Genomic DNA, 27245 nt, shown 5'->3' on the forward strand with positions numbered 1-27245 from the left:
ATGACTCAGTGACCATTTGAGACAAGGTTTTTTTGTTTTGAATGGCCGTCATTCTCAATATTTACTTTGTTTAGCCTTCAGAATGGTACAAAATAGACTCAGTGATCATTCGTTGCAAGTTCAAATATATTGAATGTATGTCAATGGCCCCAAAACATGATCTTTTACTATAAATTCTCGGGTTTAACCTGTAATACCCTGGAAGTTTAAGAACACAACAAGAAACCAGAGTACCCGGAGAAAACCCACGCAGAACCTGCAAACTCCACACAGGAGGACCAAACTGGATTCTAACCCAGGGCCCCAGAACTGTGAGACCGACGCACTAACCACTCAACCGCTAGCCCGCACCCATTGAATTCATATTTCTTGAAATTTTGGCACAGAAAGGTCTTTATTACAATTATAATAAAAATATTTGAATTAGTAATGAATATTATGATCATGATTATCTTTTTTTCTCCAATATATTTGAGGTTATATTTAGCTATTGAATCAACTAATGGACAATTTAAAAAATCCTCATTAATTCATAAAGCAATTATCTTTTTAAATTGACTTTATATTTAATTTTGGCACATAAAAAACTCAAACTCACTCTTTGCCTCATTACTATAACACCAACATTAATAAACATGTTCGTAAATGAATACATATCACGCGTAATTAGTGTCCAAATATTATATTGCCATCACCGAACAAAAGGAGCAACACAGTGCAGGTGTTATCCGGACACATGAATCCCGACCAATATCAGATATCTTTATTAAAACATGGAGCAGTGCCCAGTCCAGCACCTGCCTATTCAACAATCACATGCTTGTTCATTAAATCTCCCTTTTTTTCTGCCACCCTTTCCCGTCAGTCATACCTCAGCCTGGCAGAGGACATGAGCGATAGAAGCGCCCCACTGGCCTTTTTCAATTAGTTTGTGTGATGAAAAAAATATAGAATCCTCATCCTTCATGCCAGGATGCCTTCACAGATTACAAGCAAAATGTATTAATCATAGAATTTATGAACAAGAACTCCACATAGTGCTGGCAGTCCCATCTGTGTGTATGGTATATACAATCGGAGGGAACTCTCCGAAGCAGCTTTTTTTGCTCCAAGATGTACTTTTCAATGAGCCAAAATACCGCGATCTACTTTGTTTTTAGGGTTAGAATTCAGGGGTGGGCAAGGTGGTCCTGGATGGCCACTCCCAGTGCAGCTTTTTGTTCCACAGACACTTTAACCAACCTGACTGCAATCCACTTCTAACATACCACATTTGTGCAAAGGTATCACACATGGCTTACAGCAGGGGTGTTCAAACTTTTTTACTCCAAGATCTACTTTTCAAGGAGTTGACCTTCCACAATTTCTTTTTTACAGCCCACTGACAAATCTCAGCAATTAAGTCATGATATACCTCGCATTAGACTTTGTCAACACGTATGTAACGGGGGTGAAAATCCCCTCTCAATTCATGCAAAAGTTACTGCGGACATGCCAAATTCATACAAGCCTAGTTAAGGAAATCAAAAAAGGAGAGGGATCAAAATATTATTGTCGTGCAATCTACCAATAGCACCTTAGCAATCTACATAATGAGCCCCCCTGCTCCAAAGTGTCTTACACTGGAAAACTGATGGTTTCTTTCTAATGCTCATAGATGCAGCTTGAAATTTATTTTGTTTTTTATTGTTGTTTTTTTACCTTGTTCAAGAAAGGCAATTTAATGGTATAATAGTGTTAATCCATTTTCACATTGTCACAATAATTAATTGAGAAGTTATTTTTAAATGGAAAGAAAACAGTGTGACAAACCAACACTATTGGATTGAAAATTAATGGGCCGGGTTGACGCGTGAAGACAGGCCTCAAGACAAGTTTAATTAATTAGCGTACCTACACATTTTTACAATCCTGCTCCTTATGCATTATATGCCGAGAAGAGGGGGAGAGGGGGGATTTTTCAGTGTCTAATGGCTTTTACTGGCGTGTCAGAGCAAAAAGGATGTCATTGTTACGCACTGTCTGCCACAAGAAAGTCATTTGACGTCCAAGCAACCTGTGGCTTCAGAGCACAGCTCTGTGTCTTTGCAAAATAAATGACTATTGATATCCAATTCAAGTACAAATGTACACTTGAGTTTGTACATTTGAAAAAGGCTTGTAATTACTTTTTTGAATTTATGAAAACTTTCAAGGGTCCAAAAAAAGGCACTAATGAAAATCCTACTGAACTGAAGTAAAGGTTACAAAATACATTTAATAACTACTAATTTGGGTTACTTCTTTTCATAGAAATGTCTCATCTCCCTTAAATGCAATGGGCAGCACTTTCTAAATTGGTTCAATTCCTTCGTTTCAATGAGCTTTAGAAAATAACGGAATAAGAAATATAATAACTAGTCAAGATTTGTTTTTGCTCATTACTACCACATTCTTCAAAACAGACTGTCTTCCAAAAAGCACACCAACAATGACTTTTTTCAAGTATATTTGTACATGAATCTGCTGAAAAGCTCTGAAGTTGCAGTTGGCAGTTTTGTGCCGTGAAGGGAATATGTCTTAATAATGACAAGCACTATATACCTAATGTGGCTATTGGTCTCCTTACTTGCCATAAGGGGATCTGCTTTGAGGTCTTATGGTCACGGTCTATGGTCTGGATGTGTCTTCAGTGTACAACCACATCATTATTTTAACTAGTGTGTGTGACTGCCTGTAAAATGAATAGTGAAGGGGGTGTTGATTCTAACCATGTAAAAAAAAAAAAAAAGATCAAGTTGCATTTATTGTCCATAAATATTGTTTCTTATAAGAAGCTAAATCTGAGTCTTCTGTGTGTGTGCTTAGAAATATATTCCACAAAGTGTTTTCTGATCTCTTGTCTAGACAACACAGCTGAAGAAAAATTAAAAGAAGCACTAACCTGAGCTCTTGCGAGGTATGTGCTTCTACGCCCATGCTGAACACTTAAGGGCACATTCCAAAATAACCAAGAGGATTTATGAAAGGCTATAGCAAGTGAAGCATGGCATTGAGTCATTGGAGGTAACTTCCAGATGCCTGTGGAATGATTTCTGCAGGTTTGTGCAGGACCACATCACTCCTGCTATTGTGCAGCATAATGTAAATAATCCTCCTTTTGAATATTCTGCTACTGTCATGACCCTAGAACCAGTACTCTAGAGCTACTGTGGGTGCAGCTTTTTGCACAATGTTTAAGCAATGAGGTTTTTGCAGAAAACAAGAACCACCTGACTGCAATCAACTGATTGCACTTCTAAGATACCAGATTGGTGCAATGGTTTTCTCTGATAGGCTGGAATGAAAACCCTCACCCACTGCGGCCCTTTGTGGAATCGTTTGCCCAACCCTGCTCTAGAATATTCTTTTTCATGAGGAAGTGAAAAGATTTGACACCACCCAATTAGAAAACATCACCTATTTCCTTATGTACACAATCCTTAGGTGTTTACTGAATGGCAAAATACTCTCTAGGCTGAAGGTTTACTATATTCTGGATCAGAATATGACATGTTTCTAGTTAAGCAAGTGTCATAATGTACAGATATAAAAACCTTAATGGTTCCCAAAGGAAATATACAAACTCCTAATAGTCACAATGAAATGTTATTTACAGCAAAAACTCTTGCACCAAACAGGCTTCGTGTAGTAGAAAAAACCTGCCAGAAAGGGTGAGTACCACTTTTTTTTATGGGATTATAAATGTACATCACTCAGTTTGTGATGTTACAACTCCCTCACGTGTTAAAATGATTATATTACATAGCGCTGATGTCAGGACGGTCTTTAATCACCACTTTAGTCTTTCTCAACACTTGATGGCAGCAGATACCAAACATGTTTAAACAATATGGACAATGGTCTTGTGTTTTACATATGTAATTGTACTACTGCTGTGACAAATACTACACACGCCATTGTGACGTCACATAGTTCAGTCATTCATTGCAATGATACCTTCTGTACTCCATGAGGTGACGTCATTATATAATAAATATTCACATTCACACTCATGCCTAGGGGCAATTTAGAGTGTCCAATCAGCCTACCATGCATGTCTTTGGAATGTGGGAGGAAACCGGAGTACCTGGAGAAAACCCACGCCGGCCCGGGAGAACATGCACAATCCATACAGGTGGAGCTGCCTGGATTTGAACCCAGTTCCCCTAGTGTGAGGCCGACACGCTAACCACTCATCCGTCAGGCCGCCCATAATAGATATGCATGTCTGAAATCAAGTGTGCGTGGTTGTATGTGAGCTTAATCTGACCCCCGATGTGTGCCTACACAGATTCCTATCGACTCTTTACAAAGATATTCTTTGTGTGTCTTTAGCATATCAGACTCCCCACAACAACAATTCCACAGTGTGACAACACCCACTCAAAGTTAACTGATATGCGCAGTTAGTACCTGTGCTGAGGACTCTCATCGGGGGCGGATTTACCAAAACTTTGATAACTAAGGCACCAATGCTCTCCATTTTTTTTCTACTTCTTTCATTTTAGTCTTAATTTACTCTTAAATACACAGGTTTTTTTGCTATGGGCAATGGGGGCAACTGCTTGGGGCACAATCTATTTTGGGGCACTTGGAACCTGTGAGTCAGAGGGTAGTCGGCCTCAGGATCAAAATTAGCCAGGACTACCTCTGCTTAAATACATCAATATGCTTTATCTATTAGGTTAATTTCAGCTGCTGTGCTATTTTGCCTCATGCTCTGAGCTATTCAATTCTTTATTAACAAAGTTTATCATTGAAGACCTTCTGTTGTGACTAAATACAAAGTCTCCCTGTAGGTTTCCTGTTTAAGATTATTTAATGGAGAACAGTTAGGTTTTTAATTTAGGTAGACCATAATTAATTTCAAAGTTAATACAAGATTTTTTTTGTTTTTAGTAAAACATATATGCACCAAATTAGAAAAGAAAAAAAATCCTACAATTTTGGTCAAACCATACTCAAGATAGAAGGAAACAGCTGTTCCATTAGGGGTGCTCCTGTTTATCCCATGACCTGGAAAGTAATGCATTCATATTGCCATGACGAATGGTGATGCACTACTGCAGGATGTGCGGTGAGAATTTCCTGCATGGGATTAATTCATCTTCTATACCGCTCATCCTCGAAAGGGTTGCGGGGGTTGCTGGATCCTAACCCAACTGTCTTCGGGCAAAAGGCAGACAACACCCTAGACTGGCCCTGCATGGCATATTATGCTTATAAGGGTTGTAGGGGGTGCGGGAGCCAATCTCCAGCAACTATGGGCAGCACCCTGCCACCCAATTGCAATGCAGTATACTAAACGATGCCAATTATTTGTATATAACAAAGAGTTGTAATCTAATTCATTCAGGTAAACAAAGGATTAGTACAATTGGATTCAAGTGATTACCCTGTGTTGAGAGCAGGATGGCACAAGAAAGCCAAAATCAGGATTTTTTTTTATTCATACAGATTTTTATTTTGTATTTTTCTGAATTCCGGTTCTGTTAAGGTTTTGCGATTAAAGAGGGGCAAAACAACCACGTGCGCATGTATAGCATAAGCAAGTTTTCAAGATACTCTGACAATAGTACTACAGTCTCACTTAGTCATATTTTGGTTATTGTATTTTATGTTTCATACAATTGGAATCATATAACAATAGCCTATGTATCCTATGTCCTATGTATAAAAAAATCCAATCCAACTGTGGGCAGTAGGTGGAGGACACCCTGAATTGCAGGGCAAAGACACCTATGTAAAATATAGAATGATGAAAACGGGTAGCTAAAACGTGAAATGATAGAGAAAATATGCTATCAGTTTTGGATAGCGCACAGAAAAAAATTGCATGGCATATTATGCTTATAAGCATCATGAAGTAACATTGATAAGAGAAACATAAAATCATTGGTTTCGTAAATTATACACAACATCAAACCACAGTTAAAATATGTGTAAAAGTACAATCAAATACAGAATACATCTGAGACATAAAATAATGCCTCATAAAAGGAAAGAAAAAATGAAGACTATTTTCTGGATATAATCTTTAGAACTTTCACTTTCCTCTCAATAGATTTTCACAAAAGAAAATACAAAGTTACACTTTTCTGATTGATGTTATTTTCGGAAACACTATTGAGAATGAATGCGTTTAGCTACCATTTTTTTAAATATTTGTAGATATAAATAAAGCACTAACAAGGTGACCTCAAATTCAAAACAAACGACATCGTGTGCTGTATAGCGTCAGTGCCCACTGAATAAAACACTACTGTGTACTATATTTGGAGAGCATTTATGAGTCATTGGCTGCCTCTTACCTTTCCCACCTATGATTCAAACAACACTGATAAATCCCTGCACATTTTGCCTGATATCCACCAAGCCATAGCAGCCACCCTGTAACATTTTGCAGTAAAAACAAAATAAATAAATAAATTAGAAAAAAAGGGAATTACCCTGAGATGGAAAGACAGCATGTGGAAGATTTCTCTGTGATGTCTTTTTCAGTCAACTCACAGGTTATTGGCATCTATTCAAGTTTGGCTCATTGCTTCTCTCTGCCGGCCAAATGCACAAATCAAAGGCAAACTGCACTCTTGCAAAAACCAAATGCTACAGAAGTTCCCTGCTGAGCAAGTAAACAACATCCTATCCTCTTGCATCACTGACTGTTCAACATTGGGACCATGTCTTGGCCACTGGGGTGGTAAATACAACTAACAAGACTGTTGAAATAATATTCCACATTATTTCTATTTGTCAATTTTCAGAACAGATATGGGATGGAAGTAAAATAGCAACTGAACCTTCTGTCTTTGAATTTAGATGCTTGCTGGTGCATAAATAGCAATGAAATTTACCATTTGAGACTTAAGAACAAGTAATTTTCTGTACTTTTAGGAAGAAGGCACATCCACATTTTAGCAAAGTATCTTGATTTTTAAATCCTAACTTCAAACAAGAAGTTTCCCCTTTCAAAGTAATCCTACTGGAGTTTAATACACTTTCTATGTCTTGCCTTTGCATACTCCTGGAATGATTTTTTTCCAGGATCCTTAGTGGCGTTGTCATCACAATGTCCTTCAATGTCATACACATCTAGGGTTTGAGAGGGGTACCAAAAAGAAAATGATCACACTGAACTAGGCTTTAAGGTTTCTCTCACAAAGGAGAAATCAATTGTCGCCGTATCTCTTTGTAGTTATGACTGCATGTGTAAGAACTTGTGGGATACTGTGACTACAATCATTTTTCCTTTGCTGTTGTCTGTCAGGCACAGGCACACTGCCACTAACCTGGAATGTCAAGTTTAATGCTTACATTAGTTTGTATGTCTGAATTCATGATGAGCCTACAGCTCTAATGAGTTTGACCATTACAGTCACGCATCAAGGTTGTGTCCTCTATATTTTTTTAATGAATTTTAACAACCTTAGCTTGTTAAAAGGCTACCACGTAAAAGTCATTTTTTTAACAACTCCATTAGATTCATCTGTACTTCACATGGAATCAATGTGAATGCAGTACTATTCATTCATTTTCCGTACCGCTTTTCATCACAAGGGTTGTAGGGGGTGCTGGAGCCAATATCCAGCAACTATGGGCAGCACCCTGCCAGCCAATTGCAGTGCAGTATACTAAACTATGCCAATTATTTGTATATAACAAAGATTTGTAATCTAATTCATTCAGGTAAACAAAGGATTAGTACAATTGGATTCAAGTGATTACCCTGTGTTGCGAGCAGGATGGCAATACGTCACAAGAAAGCCAATATCAGGACTTTTAATTTTTTTTATTCATACAGATTTTTATTTTGTATTTTTCTGAATTACGGTTCTGTTAAGGTTTTGCAATTAAAAAGGTGGCAAAACAATCACATGTGCATGTATAGCATAAGCAAGTTTTCAAGATACTCTGACAATAGTACTAGAGTCTCACTTAGTCATATTTTGGTTATTGTATTTTATGTTTCATACAATTGGAATCCTATAACAAGCCATGTCCTATGTATAAAAAAAATCCAATCCGACTGTGGGCAATAGGCGGAGGACACCCTGAATTTCAGGGCAAAGACATTAATGTCAAATATAGAATGATGAAAACGGGTAGCTAAAAACGTGACATGATAGAGAAAATATGCTATCAGTTTTGGATAGCACACAGAAAAAAAACATGCATCAAATGTCAGATCTGCATCAACAAAAATTGTGAATACGTAATCCTGAATAATATATGAAATACATCTTACAAGAAAAGTTGGTGCTCAATCAATAAGCAGTGCTGAACCCTAACCCAGCCTCTCCTGGTCAAAATGGATGAGTGAGTGCCCTATTAAGGGTTAAGAGCTTACCACTGGTCCTCCCATCTCAATGTGAATGGCGCACTAGTTAACGAGATGCACATTTTCCAGCTAGCGCGCATTGATACGCTCATGTGAGCAGGTTCGGCTTGTCAGTCACACTTTGAACGGCGCTGTGGCGCTCACCACCACCACTAGATCCTCCAGCAGCAGCACCAGCGAGTCGCCATCCTCCTTCGCCCTGCCATTAACCACTGAAAGAGCCTTACGGAACGCATAAAGCCGAGGATGAACGCTTTGTGAGGAGTCACCGCTGCTAAGCCGAGGGCGACTCACTCAACCGCCGGTGGAGGGGTGGATAGAGGAGCGATCCGCCGAGCCGTTTCGCCTTACGGACGCTCGCCTCAAGTGAAGGAGGTGTGGGGGGACTTTGCCATGGTCCGGCTCGAGGACATCTTTGTTGCCCTGATTCTCGTGGGTTGTGCGGGTAAGACACTTTCATCAACTCACTTTAAAGTGTGATATTCTGATTACTAACAGTAGGAGAAGCAGCGATGAGTGTCGGTCGCCATCCTTGGGTCTTCCCTCTCCTCCGCCCCCCCAAGGATCCCTGTTAGGCAGGTGCTGCAGCTAATGCTAATTTGCTCGCTCCGCGTTCTAATTCTTCCTCCTTGCCCACCGTGCACGATATTCACCCCCCACCATCTCACTCTCTTTGGATTTTGAACGCTGACTTTGCATTATTTAGTATGGCATAAATTGTGGTCCTCCACAAGGGGCGGACGTGGGGCAGTCTCGGAGGTTGAAAAGGGGGAGGGTGTGGATAATGTGTGGGGTAATGTGTCAAGGGGATTTATGTTGGCCTCCATCCACTGCTGTGTTGTTGTCGTCCACTGCGCTTGTGTGGATCTGTTTGGTATGGATGGGGAGTAACGATGTGCTCCCATTTAACTGTTTATTGGGCGTCTATTTAAATAATTGTTTTCCACTGACGGCGCCAGATGTCCAAACCATTTTGCCTTGGAGAAATGCTGCCTACCCTATCAGAACCTATGACAATGACACCGAAACCTGAGCCTCCACACAGTCCGCTCATGCAAAATGGGAAATGTATTTATTTATTTAAATGTTCGCAGCAAATGTTCTTATTGAATTGATTTGAATGTATTTGGTTTCTAAAATCTTAAGTAAAAAAGGTAAAACTGCAATTATGTTCTTTAAAATGTTCATCTAATTTTTAAAACATTTTATTTCAAAATAAAAACAAAGCTAGTTTGAAATTTTAATTATTTCTTATTAATGGTATATTATTTAGCAACTTTATGGTGTTATTGGGGACCATAACGAGTGTTTCTCTGTCTTCATTCATTTTTTATTTTGTTTTTATTAAAAATTTATTAAAATAATTTTCGGATTCTAAGCTGCTACTTTCCACCCCACTTTGGAAATATAGTTTTCTTGTAAAATTTGATGGGTGGTCCGAAAATTACAGTAGTTTAGAATTTTATATCGTATGAAATAAATGTAAAAAAAAACATTATTAACAATAGACAAAATATAGAATTATTATTGAGACCTGGCATCCCCATTACATTTCGGCTCATGTAGACACCACTTGTCCTATACTAAATATTAATAACACAAGACCCAAACTGTGACATCATCCCATACAAACACCAGGTCTTTTTGATACAAAGTTTTTTTCCATGACCAAAAATATTCACTTGCCCTACAAAAGGTTAAAAGGATACAAAGTGAGAGTTACTGGGCGATAGAGCAGACTTGTAATTCACCTGTTATTGTGTACAGGAGGTGCAGTGAGGAGGGGATTAATGGAGGAGGGTGGCCCTTGACAGGCGATGCTGGGCTGCATGGCGCCCATCAAGGGTCTGTCAGGGAAAGCGCCGCTTCATTTGCTCTCTCTCAAGCACACTGATGCATTCTCACAAACACACACATACAAACTCCTACTCTGAATCATCTGTTATGTAAGCCGATTCCCTGATAAAGGCTTTGAAATGAGATCCTCTAAGTTGGTGAAATGTGTCATTACGTAAGCAGTTGTGGTGGTATGGGGGGGCCTTTTCAGATTACATTTGTGATAAACTCATCAGACACATTTAAGTTAATAATTAAAGAGTTGATGTGAGGATTGACGTGTGGTATCGAGTGATGCACGTTTTGGAGTGGGATAGCCGTCTAATCTGTTTTGCAGAGGGAGTGTAGGAAGGAAGGGTGTTCCTCAAGGCGGGGAAAATGCTGAGAGAGGGAGTAATGGCTGTAACTCCTCCTTGCGTGCTTACAGGTTTGCGAGAAGAACGTCACGACTGCGCTTTGTAGATCACGTGCCTCCCTTGCCGCTTTGTTGTGAGAAACCACCCAGCCGGCATGCACAGTAAAGGGTGACGACATTCATCACTGGAGCAAATGGCACTTTGTTATGCATGAAACCACTCAAATGGCTTCAGTATTAAGAGAAAAACCTTCAGCGCGGACGATCTCATTTTGATTTAGATACATGTGCATGCTAGGGGTGCAAATAAAAAAGAAGCATGTTTCTTTTTGATTGTTTCGCAGTGTTGACCATGCGTGAAGGAGAATTTAATTGGACTCTAGAAACAGCTATATTTGATTGCTGTTTAGTTATATTACTCTGTTGGAGATAAAACACAACATTGAGATGTTAATATTCTGGGTAAAATATTTTTCCCATGGCTGTAGAGTAGAATAGGACAGTAAATAATAACCGACAGAAGGCAACATAACCATGGACAGAAAAATGATGGCACCCCTAACAGACAGTTTAAATTCACAGACAGGGGCTGATGACAATCACAAACACCTCAAGGGAAGGAGAGCCAGAAAAGACACAGCAGGTGACACTCATGTACAATATTGCAAACAGGACACCAGGAAAAACGACCAAATCCCACAAAACATGACAGCGCCTGGTCAGTATAATCGGGTCATGTGATTAAAGAACATGTTAAATTGGCCATATTTCGGAAAAGGAACCAAAGTAAGCTCTACAAGAATTTTTCCCTTTTAATGTTCATGTTGCCAGCTCACTTGTTTACAGTGGTATTGTATCTTTTAGTCCATGTTACATCACTGCGGTGATGACACAGACTCGTTCCACAATGCTCTAAGCATAAGATGGACATGTGGCTGATTTGCAAAGGCTGCACGGTTCCTTATGTACATCTTAAAACTGCCAAAATCCTGCAGTACACTAGAATTATCCTGTTATTTATGACTAATCAACATACCACTGAAAATAAAACCCAAATGCATTCCTTTTGAAATCAGCTGAGTCTCTTTTGGTCTTTTGCAATTCTTTAATATGCAAACAAGCCTGTGGGCAGTGTCTAGTTTTATTATGCAAATTTATATTAAAAAGACACAGACACATTTGGGAAGGAGCTCCTATGAGAAAAAAGGGCAGGTAAAATGCAAAGGGTGGTTTAGAGTTTATTTCCTATTCATTTTGAATGTTTTTGTGCAAATGTTAAGAGTATTTAAGTAGACTAAACTGAATCCTTTGTTTTCAAACATACTACAGGTCATTGTAAAATTCCCCTTCTCACACTTGAACCGTTTATGAAAATATTATTTTGTTTGATGGTTTATCAGTGAAAGTAAGAGGTCACAGATAGAGAGACTGTGATTTTCTCCTCTTCAGTACTACTCGAGTCAGTGGTGAATGGGAGTGGATCAGACAGATCCAGGTCTAAAACGTTGAAAGGAGAAGTGCTGCCTCAGGATGCAAAAAAGATGACATTACACGTTCACGTGACATATTAAGGCAGCAGCACTATGGGAGGTCCATAAATGGCTCTCCTTTAACACTGGCTCACAGCGAAGAGTCAGCGATAACTATTTTCTTTGCATCTTTAATTCTTGTGAGGCCTACATACGAATCAGGTTACACAGTTACACATAGCAGAAATTATTGTAACAGCTCTTTAACAAATCAAGCTGTCATTCGTTTTGTCATTTTACTAATCTTTACATATCCAGCAAGATGGAATGATGTCAGCTCCAGCTAGAAATTAGAACAGTGTGTTCTTGTCGCTCATTATATTAAAATGAGGCCAGTTTGCTGAGCGCTGCATCCCTGTGGACACAACATTAGTTGGTCAAAGCTTTAGGCATATGTTGGCCTCGACTTTGCTGGATTTAGAGAAGGGATCCATCAAGGTTTCTGTAGGAACATGCTTGGCACACTGATTAAATGCCAATGTTTAGGATTAGGCTGCCATAGACTCTTATTATCAGAACTCTGTCTGTTTTTCGGTTTATCTTACTAGGGCTTTTCCGATAACATTAAAACTGCTCGGAGTCATTTCAATGCAAATGTTGTAGAGTTGCCAAACATCTCAAATTTATGTAAATATGTTATAGTCGTTGCATTTACAACAATTTGTCTCCAAGATGATAAAGTGACTGTTTGTGTTTCCAGATAAACCGAATTGTCATAAAACAAAGATGCAAGGGTTTCACAACTAGCTGACTTGAAAAATAAAGTGTTTCTTAAAGCTTTTTTTACGATATTGCCAGTTTCCCACCCTTAGTTTTTTTCATGTACTCATTTGTAATTCAAAAGAAAAGTACGGAAAGACAAGGCTGAATTTCAAATTGAACTCATTACAGCCTTGAATGAGGTACTCAGGCTCACATGTAATGTCGTACACCATCAATGCTGGAGGGTACCTTGCCCCATCTGTGAAAGAAATGCTTATGACTCCTCACAAATCAAACCTAAAAGCTAGCACACATTGTGTTTGATTGAGAGAAAAACAGTGGCCATTATAAAGCAACATGCTGATGGCTAGAATTTATCTTTCCACTTCTTTTGTTTGGCAGTATACATTCACTTATGCATTCATGTGCATCACGCTACGTTCTATATTGAACAACTATGGGATGCATCACTAAGCTCAGAGCAGGTTGAATTCCTAGCTTCTGTGCCTCAGGGTCTGTTTTGATATAGTCACCATAGCGTGTCCCTTTACTAACTTCATGTTCTTTTATGAGCAAACTCATCTTTGACTGGAAAAGTAGAGACGCCTCCAGTAGGCCAGTAAGGTAATATTATTTTACCATTATTATGGGTGGGTACGAAAAAAAAACCTTTAGCCAAAGTTGTGACAACGAGTTGTAGTAGGATGATGCCTCTTTTTAATCAATAATTAGATCACACTAAGAAGTGTCTATCTCTAGGGTAGCTGTAGATGCTCAAGCCGTATGTGATCCACTTCAAAATTGTGTCACTGATTCTTGCAGCTAAATTGCTCAGCTAAAAATGAAACATTTTACAATTAGAGCTTCTGTGTTCAAAATTGTGTCATTGAGTTGAATAAATCACCCTCTAGGTGGATTTTTTTCACAGCCACCCAAGGGCATAGGAGAACATTTTTATTATTATTAATTTACCTGGCAACATCTGCAGGGGCCAACCAAGTTTGTATGTTATTGCTTAATAACTTGGCATAAATATTTTAGTACGAACCAGAACAAAACAGCAAGAAGTTGTAGGAGCAGGAATGACGCTTATTATTGCAATTGTTTTTCTTAGATGATGTAGAATGACACAAAAAAACATGATTTACTAATGTGCCCTGGCTTGGAAACAAAAATAAATCATATTTTAAATGGTTACATTTCTCAAAGGTGATATTTTTGACTCTGTAATTTGAGTGCTTCACATTCACCGTGACCTTTTCTGCAAGTTTGTTGTGGATTGATCCCAATGAATATTTAATGACCATTGAATGGCCATTACACTATATCAGTGATGCCTGAACTCTTGGTGGATAAATTAAACACTTGCTGATTCCCCGAAAACGCATGTCTCCCGTTATTTGGTTTACACATAGTTTGCATTCAATCTCTAAGCTATAAGTCTTTATGGGCATTTACTTTGATACTTTCCCCTTTCTCATGTACCCCAGGCTCTCTGAGCGGCTGTTGCGGATAATGTACACATCCTGTTGAGGTTGCTTCATGGAAATCAGTAGTAATATCATTGAAGGCTGACTACAGTGCTAGCAGACTCAGTTAACAGGAGGTTCAGATAGAAGATTTGCAGAGATTAGAGGCCTCCTTTGAGTTAGAGGTCACTAGACCGTCACAGTAAGCTTGTCTGTGGCAGGCTGACTAATTGTGTGTGGACTATAAGCGGGTCTCTTTTCTTAGTTGAAGGTCTAATAAACTGTGCAGTTGTTGATAACAGGATATACTGTGCATTCTCAGTTTTAGAAGCAATGCCTTCCGTTTAGTAGCCAAAAATTAATGCTGATATTTTTCCCAACCTCATATTTACATGGACTGTTGGACAGCTTCCATCGCGTGTACTTAAGTAGAGGACATGCATCTGAAGTGATCAGTAATTATGGAATCTAAAGCTGTAGTGGTGTCGGTGCTTGTAATGCTACAGCAGCAAATTGTGTATTTACTCTTAAGGGTGCTGACCTGGAATCAAGAGGAGTGTATTTTTGATTGGATTATTGTTACATTTGTAAGAATTTATTCATTTCAGGTCTTTTAGGTCAGATGGCATTGACAGTGCTGACATTTTAGCAGTCTTTAATGTATTTTGTGTGCACTGATACATCAATTAGTTATTTAAATCGGTTAGGAAAAAATGATTATTATTTATTATTTTTATAAATTATTATTCATTATAGTAACCGTCATTCCGATGTTTTATGCAATGCTGAAAAGTTGATCTGTTTAAAAAAAAAAAGACCATGTTACCCCTTGCAAGGACACATCTACCTAAAACAATGCTCTTAGTGTAATATTTGAAAGGTAACACATTTTTCACATAAGTGTGTTCTCATTAGTATAGATGTGAGATTAAATTACTGGATGTTTCTTGTCCTGAGTACTCTTAATGCAATAGAAAGCCTTTCATTTTTACAATCTAGTTTGCCTGCATTTAAACTAAATTACCATGAAAGTGAATGAATTTGAATGTTATTTTAGCCTTTCGACAATTCATATGGAATACGCTGCTTAAATTGAAAATCCTGGTTTTAATTCATATATTTTATGGATAAAACCTGAAGATTAAATAATCCTGTGAATAAAATGAGGCTGGGAGGAAGAAAAAGAGTTTCTGCATGAGGATGAGGGATGGCGTAGGAGGTTACAGTGCTATCATACAGACATCAATACAGAACTAGAAGATTATTTAAGTTAGTCTTAAAGAAAGCTTTTTTTTAAAGAATACTTTTACCACACTGGTTTGCTGAGTTTAAACCCCAAACATGACATAAGCATGTTGATTGTATAGTTGCCATCTCTCTTTGGTCTCTCACAACAATCTCCACTCAGTATGAGTCATTGGCATCCACTGCCGGAGAGCTCTTTTACTGTTGCTGCCAGTAGACGCCGGATGCGCCACAAACCCCACCGTGCATCTTTTTCATGAATGCCATAAACTATAAAAGCAGATGACAGCCCTAGAGGAGCAAAAGAAACCAGTACTTATCACTGCTGGCTGAAATACCCCAGTTAATATGGGGACATTGCACATAATTCTAAAATTACAGTGATGGAATAAGCAAAACACGAGCCCACCTCTAGCCAGCACCTTAGTTTACATATGACGTATTTGGATATCATTCATACTTGTAATTTGCTACTCCTTGTCAAAAAAATAAAACATCTTTTGTGTCAACACTGGCAACTTAAACATTTAAAGAAATATAAGAAGCATATGGTTATGATTGCGATCAGTTTGTTTTTTCTATATTATGGGGCAAAGCTGCAACAAAATTGAAGAGATTTTCTTTCTTTCTCCAGCCATAATTCTACCCTTTCATTCACCTTGCTGTAGCATATACACCTTTTTAATGGAAAAAAACATTGCATGTATGTGGGGAGATGTTCTTTTTCAGTGCATTTGATAGTATATTCTCAAAAATATCCATCAGTCCTTTCTATTTAAAGATTTATTAGTTTTAGTCTTCTACTGAAAATGCTGCTAGAATCTAGAGTCAATCCCAAGGAAGAACATTCAAATCCCAAGTGTTTAACCCGATCCCTATGTCTATTTTTACTGTCCTGCCTCTGATTGGTCAACAAGATGTGTGTCTACGTGTGTGTAATCTCATTGTAAGGTGCCTCGTGCCATCTGTTGTTCTCAAAGGAGCTGCTGCAAAGACTTGGTCACGTCAAACAACCTTGGAAGGGATGTGATGTAGAAGTAGCATTAATGTTTCTCATCAGTTAATGGATTTAATTGAAAGACTTCTGATGAGTGTAGCCAAACATTGAGAAGTACACTGTATTTCCTAGAAGCGATAAAAAACTGAGTAATGTAGTTATATAATCCAGAGAAATGAAGATCCAAAGACATTAATGAAGTAAAATGTTTCTCTGGACACATAAAACCACATACTACTATAGAAAATATGTGGATTTGAATTGGACTGGCAGTAGACTAATGGTCACATGGATTTTTTTCTATTGGACAAGAGACATCTCTGTACATAAAAGCAACGATATGCTGCTGGAAATAATGTGATCTTAGAAAAGGCTGATTATTAAAAAAAATAAAAATTCAATGAATCGCCTAATTACCGACTAAGGGTAGGGAGCACTCACTTTTGTAGATATGATATGAAATGATGGTTGCATCCTAACACTGGGCTTCATTCAGGCGGAGACTAAAGTGTGTCCTGTGATTATTGCTATTTGGACTGCCGCTGTTCGTAAGATCATCATGGGGTGTGCATGTTGGCAACGCTTGCAGGGTATAAAATCAAATGATCGACCAAAATAAAAACTGAGCTTGCCACCATTACAGCATTCATTCGTTAACCTCTCTCCCTTTTTAATTTAATTTAGAAATAATCATTCATTCATTCATCTTCCATAGCGCCCATCCTCAAAAGGGTTGCTGGAGCCTAACCCAGTTGTCTTCGGGCGGAAGACAGCCAACACCCTAGACTGGTTACCAGCCAGTCGCAGAGAAATAATCATATTCTAATTTTTAAAAAGTGATTATGTTTTTTTTTCTTCCACATCTGATGGGTAAAAATACTGGCTATTCTATTTTCCCTCAACAAGAAATCAGATGTTTGTCAGGTAAAGACAGGCCATAGAACTAGGACAGAAATGTCCACAAAAATTCATAGTGTAATTTTCCAGAAGATGTAACAAATTAGCTTCTTAGCAGAGCAGATTACTCATGTGCAGCCCTCAAAGAGATTTATTTTAAAGAGTACTTACTGCAGGAGACTTATTTCACATCCATATCAAAAGGATACAGTAAATCCATCTGATAGCAACACTGAAGCAATGGCATGGTCTGATAGCTAAAGATTCTTGGTTGAGAGATTATTTAAAGAGGAGAAATTCAGTGTACATATATATGCGTATTGATGCCTCTGTGAATCGGACTCTAGAGTCGTAGCAGGTAATCATTCCCATTTTCCTCCCTCTTAAATGTATACCTTTTCTAATTAGCAATTGAAGATGCAGACTAACAGTTAATGACATTCTCTTTCTGCTTCATGCCTCCTATTGCTGATAGATAACATTATTTGCATCCCTTTATGACTGCAGGATTGCAAGACGAGACTGAGCAATAAAAGCACCTAAGTAATTTTCATTGCTATTATGTTGTAAAATTTCTTTACGGAGATGGGGAGATGAAGGCTTTGATTTAAAAAGGAATAGAAGCTTTATTATTGATTTCTTGTGTCATGGGTGTGCCAATTGATCCATATGTGAATTCACTTTATCCAAGAGGGTAAACCGGGATTTGTTCGTTTTTATTGTTACAACAGTCACTGTGATATGTAAGACCAATCTCTTTAAATACCTCCATGAATTTTCGAGGCTCTTGCAACGTAATTTCAAAGTAGTTCAAAGGTTTCAATTCAGGATATACTTGACCAAAATTGTAGTCAGTTGAGCTGGACAAGGAAAAATTTGCTGACTCTAAACAAGCGAAGGTTTTTAACGACTGAATTGTCTTTCAGTGGAGTACATGGACTGCTAAACTGTGGAGAGTGGTCCGTTACACCGTTGTCTTGTTTATAGCGCAATGAGCAAGATACAGCTACATCTGTTGCATAATGTGCTTGTAGATTGGAACAACCAGTGCAGTTTCTCCTTATTCCAATCATGCTATATAATGACTTCTCTAGTGATGCTCATCCTCTCCTCCTGCTCCCCTTATCTCTTATTTGAATTTTTTTTCCTGAAATGGTGTATTCTCTCCTATTGATTCCTGTATTTCCTTGTGGAGTTACTGGCAGGGTTATCCAGCTTGTCCCAATGTGTCTGCCTGGTAAATCGACAGATAGAGAGAGAGAGTGGTGTGCATATGCCAGACTTAGGGATTCTGTGTTGTCCCGGGCAGCTTGTGGCAGGGTGGTCATTGTTTTACCTCCTGCCTTTCTGATCTTCTTGGCTACTACTTTAATTTCCACTTTGTGAATACAGAAAATACTAGACACCCATGAAAATGGCAAAGTTGCTATGTATTCCATTGCACAGATTCCCTCTAAGCAGCTAAATGGCTTTGTTTTTTTTCTAAGAAATCCAGCGGATTTGGCCCTGCTTTTTCATGGGAATGTGTCGTGGCTAGCTGTAACAGGGGATCCATGAGGGATGACATGATTAGTAGAGAAGAATTAGCTTTTTTTTTTTAAATCAAGACTGTCCTCTGGTGTTTCATTGTGTTTGCAAAGATGCTAACATTTCAGTCATTGTTCAGACTACACAGACTCCTCATTCTTTGGGGAAAAAAGACATTACGCTGACCACAGAATTCAGTCTCCAAGAGGGAGACTTTCTATTCCATTGCTTTATGCATGTCACTTTTAGTACAAGAGACAGATTGCTCATACAGACATGAGCACAGGTTGCAAAGTTCACTGCTAGCCCTGGGGGGAATGTACATTTTTCCCCCGTGCTTTTGTGGTATAATTTTGATCCGATATTATGGTAATTGTGCAACGTGCTTAGAGTTTGAGTTTACAATTAATCGTGCGTAATCGTTTTGTAGTCTTCCCTTTTCTTTAAAGAAAAATCTGGTACAAAATACTCAATGTCATCGTGCTCTTTTTTTTTTCTTCCATGGAATCATTACAGTAGTACACAGCCTGATGGGCCACAGAAGCTCTGCTTTCCACATCCCTGGGCCTTTGCTGTGTGATGCACAGCTGAGGCAGATGCTGAGGGGCACTTAGACAAAATTGCCTGAATGAGAGCGAATTCTGCTCTGCAACTGAAGTGTAGTGCTCGACTGTTCTCAGATATGGTTTTTTTGCCAGAGAAAAAGGGATGTCTCAAAGGAAGGCTTAGTTAAATTAGTAAGACTTTTATGACGCTAAGGATTCATTATTGGTTGGAATTTTTCTTTTTTAATAATTCTAAAGCCACCAAAGGATTGGGCAAGATTACAAACAGTCTGATCTGTAGTACAGTTTCTTCTTGTTGTTTTTATACTCCCACTTTCAAATATGCACTAAACACTCAAGAAACTAGGGTATTGCTATCTGGCAAATATTTAAAACAAAAACGATGGGAATAAATGTTTCACACTTGATTAAAATGGATGTTTAGTTTTTAAATTTCCAATGTGGGATATGCTTCACATGTAGTGTAACAGAAATTATACAATAAATTTCATGTTACGACTATTGCAGCCAATTTCCTTCTGAGGGCCAATAGAAATTTGAATAATTTAAACAGCTGTATTATAGATTCTGCTGCTGTTGCCTCTGCTGCACTTTCTTGTTGTGTAAAACCGGAAATTACCATTGGATCCCTACTGACATTGACGCAGATTAGATGTGAAATGTTTATTTTTCACTTTGCAATATTTGTTTGATTGCTCTGCCAAATAGCACTGAGGTAATTAACCAAACAAAATGGAGGAGACGAAAATTAGTTTGTCATTTCGATTTTTCAGTAGTTGCTTTTTATTTTGGAGAAAACATTTTTTAAACACACTTTAGGGACAGGGGATTACTGTGCCCTTTATATGATACATTTCTCTACCAGTTACAGAATATTACAAATATAAAGCCTGCCGGGTTATTGCCATCACAAGGGAGCCACAAACTGAGGCTGAAATTAATTGTTTAAATGTGGGCTATTTAAACATAATGAGGTTTCGAGGTGGAATTTAGTCCGTTTGGATTATGTTGTGGGCAACCTGTGTGGAACCATCACCCCACATGTCAGACCACCAGGGGAAAAAAGGGAGAGAGAAACATGTTTCCATGGCAACTGGTAGTGAGGGAGTGAAAATGCAGTTGAGAGGCATGAGAAGCAAGCAAATACGGTCTTAATTTCTTAAAATGAGCAAATTATTAATATAAAACACTAGTTTCTTGAATCTTGATAAAGTAATAAAACTCTGGTGGCATTTGAGAGTTAAAACAAAGATTTTTGTGAAAGGGCAGTATTGGGATCGTACATGAATAGTTTTGTTAAGAATCAGGTAAATAGTGTGGTATTGATTGTTGATGTGTGGTGTTTTGACGATTCAAAACCAAAATTAAGTAAGCTACATTAACTTAAATATGGCTTCATTTTCACAACTCAAACTTCTCTATTAAATGCTAAATCCCCAAATCCTTATTCAGGAATCAAGATGAGAGAATACCAAGCAGATTGTGCGTTTTCTTTTCAGGGAATCGAAATAATCTGCGCAGAGACTCTAACATTCTGACTTGAAAATGAAGCAGAAAAAGATCAATACATTATAAATTAGCTTTTGATTAGAGAAAAACATAATTTATGTCAGACAAGAGAGGAAGCAGTGAAGCAAATGTGCAGATGAATAATTTAAGAATGAATTCCCCCCTAATTATAGCATTTTAGATTATTTTGGACAACATAAGATTGGTCCTATTCGTTTATTTTGAGTCCTTTAAAAATGAGGCGAGATTACTAAGGAAAAAGACCAGTCTGTCTTTTACGATTTTTAGCTGTAACCTCAAGCTTAGCATTCTATTAGGTTTGGTACAGTGGTCTTCAAAGGCAAAGTACAAAGTACAAAGTAAGCCTCCCCGGAGAACATAAAATAACAATTAAAAATTTGATGCAAGAGAGAATTTTTTCAAAAATTTCTTTGGTACTGACCAAAATAATTAACTACTGTGCTTCTTTTTACAAAAACTTTACTGAATATACAATTATGGTAGTATTACGCTTATAATTTTTGAGGTTATATTCGAGGTATATAATGTGCTTGTCTACGAGACCCTTGATCTCAGAACTGTGAGGCGGACGTGGTAACCACTGTGTAACCGGGCTGTGTCCTACTAAATAAATTCCTTTGAATATCTGTTGCTTTGCAGGTTCAAAAATGTATACTTGATTTTTCTCGAGCCGCTGCTACTCCCCTTGAGGTGTCCCTAGGGGAGGTGTGCCTCACACTCCTTTAGCTTAGTGGTCATTAAACTTTTTAACTCTGACCGTCAACTGTTTGGTGCTTTTGAAGTTCATGCGTGTGCTACGCTGGCAGAATAGATAATGAGCATAATTGTGAAGTAAAGCGAGTCATAACTCAGGTCGAGGCAAAGACTGATTCACCCGAGGACTTGTTCTAAGATAGCTGAGAGACAGTGGAGTAAAGGGACCACGCACTGCAGATATTCCCCATCTCCATATACTGTATCTGTCTCCTTGCTCTTATCAGTCACTTTCAGCGTAACCGTGGCAAAGTCAGTGCGCTCCTGTAGGGAACCTGAATTAAAATGTTTAAAAAGTCAAGCTCGAGAGGATGGGTTTTGGCAATCATTTTATTTGACTTAAGAACCAGTTGCTGATTACTGTCGCTCAAGGGCTAGCACTTATATCATCTTAATACATGAAACAACCTCTTATCTGTCACATGAGTGCACATGTGAGCTTGGGTAGAATACACAATGCATCAAAAGCTGGGCTAAAGAAAGTATCATGAATTGGAACAAACACTCATGTGACTGCTCAACAGTTAATTCATTAATTACATGTTTTGTTTTTTCTTCTACAAAAGTAAATGGCTGGGAACTCTGCACTTAGTACATATTAGCTTTTTGGGTTCATTAATTTAACACCAAAAGTTAGTTTTTGATCCACAGACACCTGAATTATTGATACTGCAAGCTGCCCCTCTGTCACCACAATGGTTCTGCATAAATATATGACATTGGCAACAGCTAAAGAAAATGTTAAATCACATATCTATTTGCAGATGTCAAATGTTTCTTTTCTTTGTGAGAGGTCTTTAGCAACAACTGCAAACAGAAGGCCAGATATGACTCTGCTCTTATGATGTCTGACAGAAACATTCAGATACAAATTGTTCAAATTTAGGTCCTTGAGACCTGTTTGTTATCCAAGCTGTAGAGGCATATTCTGTAGGAAAAATTTTCAAAATACTGACTACACAATTTTAAGGGTCTCTCTCATTCCTATTCACTCGAGCAGTATGTATGGATAGTGCGTTTTGTATATATATATATTTTTTAAATATCTCACACCTTGAAATATTGCTATGTTTGTTTGTTAGTGAGGAACAAAGACTGAATAAAAACAGGATGTTATCACCCAGTGACAACAACCATTTATTATGTTCTACCCAGCATATAATGGCGATCCTAACTGTAACATCACTCATTTGGAGCATGAACAATTCATGATTCATTTATTAAGTCACCTTGCCAAGAGAAACTGGAACACATGCCCAAAGAGCAATGCTGTGTACAACTTAATGGACAAAATTAACCAGAAGTTTTTAATTCCTCATAAACTGGAGTAATGTTCCTAACTGTGTTTTTGTCTTTTGTTTTTTTTTCTGGCCCAGGACATGCTCAGACACCCAAAATGAACTCATGTAGATGATGGTGACCTAGTTATGGCAAAACATTCAATCTCCCAGTAGTTTAGTTTCCTGTTCATTTTTAAAATCCTTTTCAGTTTCCGGCGTTGGTCCAAAGAATATTACTTTGAAGGGAACTTGACAAATTCCAATTCTGTTACTCTTACCTCAGCCTTCTTCAATAATTGTAACACAGATTTACTTTTCAAAGGGTGGTTGGATGCATAACAGTTTTGAGATTTTAGCCATGCTAAATGCCCATTATCTGGTGAGGATATGCGATATGGCAATATTAGATCGTTAAGATCATCAACATGTTCACAATCTCATTAAGACAACAGATTGTTAAATTGTTTTAAAGTTGTTCACGAGACTACTTATGGTTGCCTCTTCTGACATGAACCAGCTGCTTGCTAAGTAATACATTGATCTTGGACACTTCAAATGTGTGCTTCAATTGGGCACCCCTTGGGTGGTTTTCTGAACTATTCACCTATTTTTGAGAGATCATCAAAAATATCATGTGTGCCAGTGGCGGCTGTTAAAATCCTCAGTTACCTCTCAGAGCTCCTGCTTTGCACTGACATGTGCCCCACTGACTCATTTGAAAATGCCATCTGCCATTTGTTATGCATAAACAAATTATATAAGTATAGTGCTTGTGTTTTAGTAAGTAGTCATTTAGAACTTCCTAGTGTCTGTAAGTGTAGAATATGTCTCAAAAATTACACTGACATTTTAATTTGTGCCTGTCTCATCTTGAAGCACACTCCCTAACTATCGGTGTGAAGTCTTGGGTTTCAAATTGATTAGTCTCCAGGGGGTTCGCCTTCGGATTCAATTTCCAGTTTCTTGTGTCACTTGCCTCCCCACTCCCTCCGCTTTGAACATGTCTGTGCCCTTTAGCAAGACTTCCACAGCTTTTTAGCCTCTTAAACGTTTGATACAAGAGAGCAATTACCGTCTGGTACCTAACTACACAGTGAAAGGAGCTTTGCATCTGCTTTCCGATAGTACTACTAAGTATCAGGGCTATTTTTCGATTTATATCAAATAACTCCCAAATTGGGAAAGGGTTTTATTTATTTTTTTGGTAAACAGGAGAATAATATTGATTCTGCGATCAGCAGGGTGGGCAGATTACTCTGTTTGTACTGAAAAGGAGCTGACATTTACGTCCCGAGAGTGTGATCAGTGGTCCAAAACAAACCATAGGATTTAAAAAAGAAGAAAATCCCTGCAGGTCAGTTTGTAGTACACCAAAGCTGACAATATGGTTGCAGGTTGTTGAAACTTCAAACGCCTAGGGTCCTAGGTTACCCATTTTTACTGTGACACTAATGAGCAGACACATGGGAATCAACATTGCTCATGTTTGATTCTTTCTCCATGGAACCAGTTTAAAGAGGCAGAAATGGCCTAACTTCGCAGCTAAGTGTCGTGAGAAATAGCACGTGTGAAAGTTTGCATCGCGTACTCAGGTTTTTGATCAACGGCAGTAGTGTAATTAATTTTTTTTGTCCGTTTTGACATGCATTAAATGATGTCTACTCTCCACGTTTTTGTCACTGCAAGATTAGATGTTTTAATAGATTTGTTACAAAACACCAGAGGACAAAATCAAGTTAATTTTAATCATCCTTTCACATTACTAGCTGATTCAGTTGGCCTTTTCTCTGAAGCTTCCTGCCCTTTGTAATTCCACTTGCTCTCGCCTTGACACCCTGACGATATAGAGCCGGATTTGGGATCTATTTAGTTACATTTCTCAACCCCGGGAAACTAACTGCTCCCCTCGGGAAACAAGTGCAGCTTTGTTCTAATTAGGAAGGCAAAGGCTTCAATCCAGACCCCATTCTGACCAAAAAGAAATGGTCTTTTTGTCATTCAGACATTGATCAAGTCTAGGCTTTTAGAAATCTAGACTTTTCAACTCTGCCTCCATGAGTCTTTTTTGAGTCAGTGTTATTAATATTATTGTATATATTATTAATATCTCGTAATGAACAGACAAGACACAGTTGGTATTTTCTAATGACCTTAAACATAATTCCTTTTTTTAAATTTATTTTTTTACAAACACGGGTGCTTCAATTTTCACTGTTTAGTGTCAAGTTAGTGCTATTGCAACAGTGTCCTTTTTCACGACAAAGTTTACTTTTATCTCTGTATTCTTTCATTTAATCTTGGATGTTGTTGTGTGTCATTTTTCTAGTGTCATTGGACGTGCAGATCACACCCAATCATGGTGAAATCAGTATCGGGGAGTCCAAATTCTTCATGTGTGAAGGTAAGAACGACAAGTCGACCTGACACTGTAAAATCACACTTTTTGGATGATACACTTGAAACAAAATCCAGATGATAAAATGACTGTCAATCTGCATTGACCCCGAAGGAAATGGATGGAAGATAATCGCTACATATTGAATTGTTTGTACTCAGTGAAATCTAGGTAAAATGCACAATGTCCTAGTGAGTGTAATTACCACCAACATGTGTAATTCATTTTGTAGTCTTTAAGGTTATGTAATTGTCATTCTGCCTCTGTTGCTGAGTCACACAGCCGGCACTGGTGAAGCGTGAGTTGAAGCCCATAAAGCAGAAGCTTCAGTGTATAAAACTGAAATGTATTGTCAGCACTATTCGGTCCAGGGGAACTGATTGAGTTTCTTTATTACTTTGTACATATACATTATAGATACATTGTAGATAGACATTTTCTCCCCCTCACTGTTCTCTAGTTATCGGCGGTGCAAAACACATAGACTGGTTTGGGCCAAGTGGCGAAAGGATAGAACCCAACAGACCCGACATAACTGTGACCCGAAACGACGAGACTTCATCCATCCTCACGCTGTACCGAGCTGTGACAGAGAATGCCGGGACGTACAAGTGTGTCGCCACCACTGGAGATCAGCAAGGGGAGTCAACGGTTAACATAAAAATATTCCGTAAGTATGTTCTGCACAAACTCAAAGCCGAATAAAACAAGCATTTTGTTTATTAAACGTGTAGTATTGTATTGACTACTGTAGGGAAACACATTACTCTTTTGCTCTTTTTTTGGCATATAGATTTTTCATCAGTTCGATAAATGGTCGGAAGACCGTTACAAGGCTGCTTAATGACTCTGTCTGTTTTTCAGCCACTGTGATGAAAGTCTTATATTTTCCATAAACGCCGTGCATCGGCACGTCTATCTGAGTTTTGCCTCGCTTTTCTCCTCTTTCACTGTTTATTTGATAGAATGCAGTAAGCCATGCGTATAATGCATAGGAGAGCCTGTTTAAATGGTTTGATGCTTAGATTTTTTATATTTATTTTACTTTCCGCAAAGTAAAATGCCCATGTATTTTGAAAGGGGGCATGGCCAGACTCCTTTTTTTTAACCTCAATGTCAACCCCCTTTTCCAATTATTGTTTGCACCTGTAGGCACAGACTGTTACAAAGGACACTTTTATCTTTCTAATCTACGGAACGTCACCAGATAAGATTACAGCTCAATCGAGTCTGCAACATTTGACCTGAGTCAAGTGCTTAAGGTCGCCGTAGTGGTTCAATGCCACCAGCAAACTCAATCAATCAGTTTGGTTAGTTAAGAATGGAAGTACACGGCTGTAAATATAGTCAGCCAGGGGAACCTGATTAAATTACATGGAAAGCAAACCTGAGCAAACTAATTTCTGGAGGGAAAAAATCCTGCTTAAAAGGACCTAGTTGTTTTAAAATAGCTTGTTTAAAGAATAAAATATGGCAAGTTGAGTGATTGGTAAAATGAAAAAAATATTGGGCCATTATCTTTAATAATTTACATTATTCTCATAAATCTGAGTTTGAACCTCCAGACCTTATACTTCCAATAGTTGTTAAAGGATATTGCAAGCAAGTTCCTATGTAGGAAGAAATCATCGTGTGCACCTTCCCACAAATATGCAAATATATTTCAAAATATTTTATGGCCTGCTGAGTTGGAGAAATTTAGTTTTAAAGTTGCCCAGTCGGAATCATATCATTTAAAGCTTTGAGAATATGCCTTTGCATAAATATATTATAAAACCAATATGTATGAAAAAAACATGTTTAAC

General features: G+C 38.1%; 2 protein-coding genes across 12 annotated transcripts in view; one reads left to right on the forward strand and one right to left on the reverse strand.

Moving 5' to 3' along the window:
* The window catches only part of cadm1b (cell adhesion molecule 1b), a 119950-nt gene extending 116763 nt beyond the window's left edge, over nucleotides 1-3187 (reverse strand). For 2 of the 3 annotated variants that reach the window (XM_077611476.1, XM_077611475.1), the window contains exon 1: nucleotides 2924-3185. The gene's annotated coding sequence lies outside the window, so the exon portion shown is untranslated. Of the gene's footprint in view, nucleotides 1-2923 lie in introns of all 3 variants that reach the window. The other variant, XM_077611477.1, reaches the window with a different exon arrangement.
* Nucleotides 3188-3454: 267 nt separating this feature from the next.
* The window catches only part of ncam1b (neural cell adhesion molecule 1b), a 53260-nt gene continuing 29469 nt past the window's right edge, over nucleotides 3455-27245 (forward strand). For 4 of the 9 annotated variants that reach the window (XM_077610789.1, XM_077610786.1, XM_077610787.1 and 1 more), the window contains exons 1-3: nucleotides 8455-8804; nucleotides 25372-25446; nucleotides 25901-26110. In XM_077610789.1, the coding sequence (XP_077466915.1) occupies nucleotides 8753-8804; nucleotides 25372-25446; nucleotides 25901-26110 (337 nt within the window). In that variant the 5' untranslated portion in view covers nucleotides 8455-8752. Of the gene's footprint in view, nucleotides 3693-8454; nucleotides 8805-25371; nucleotides 25447-25900; nucleotides 26111-27245 lie in introns of those variants that run through there. The other 5 variants (XM_077610791.1, XM_077610792.1, XM_077610793.1 and 2 more) reach the window with 2 other exon arrangements.

Source organism: Stigmatopora argus, chromosome 10, assembly GCF_051989625.1.
Source record: "Stigmatopora argus isolate UIUO_Sarg chromosome 10, RoL_Sarg_1.0, whole genome shotgun sequence".
NCBI classification, from domain to species: Eukaryota; Metazoa; Chordata; class Actinopteri; order Syngnathiformes; family Syngnathidae; genus Stigmatopora; species Stigmatopora argus.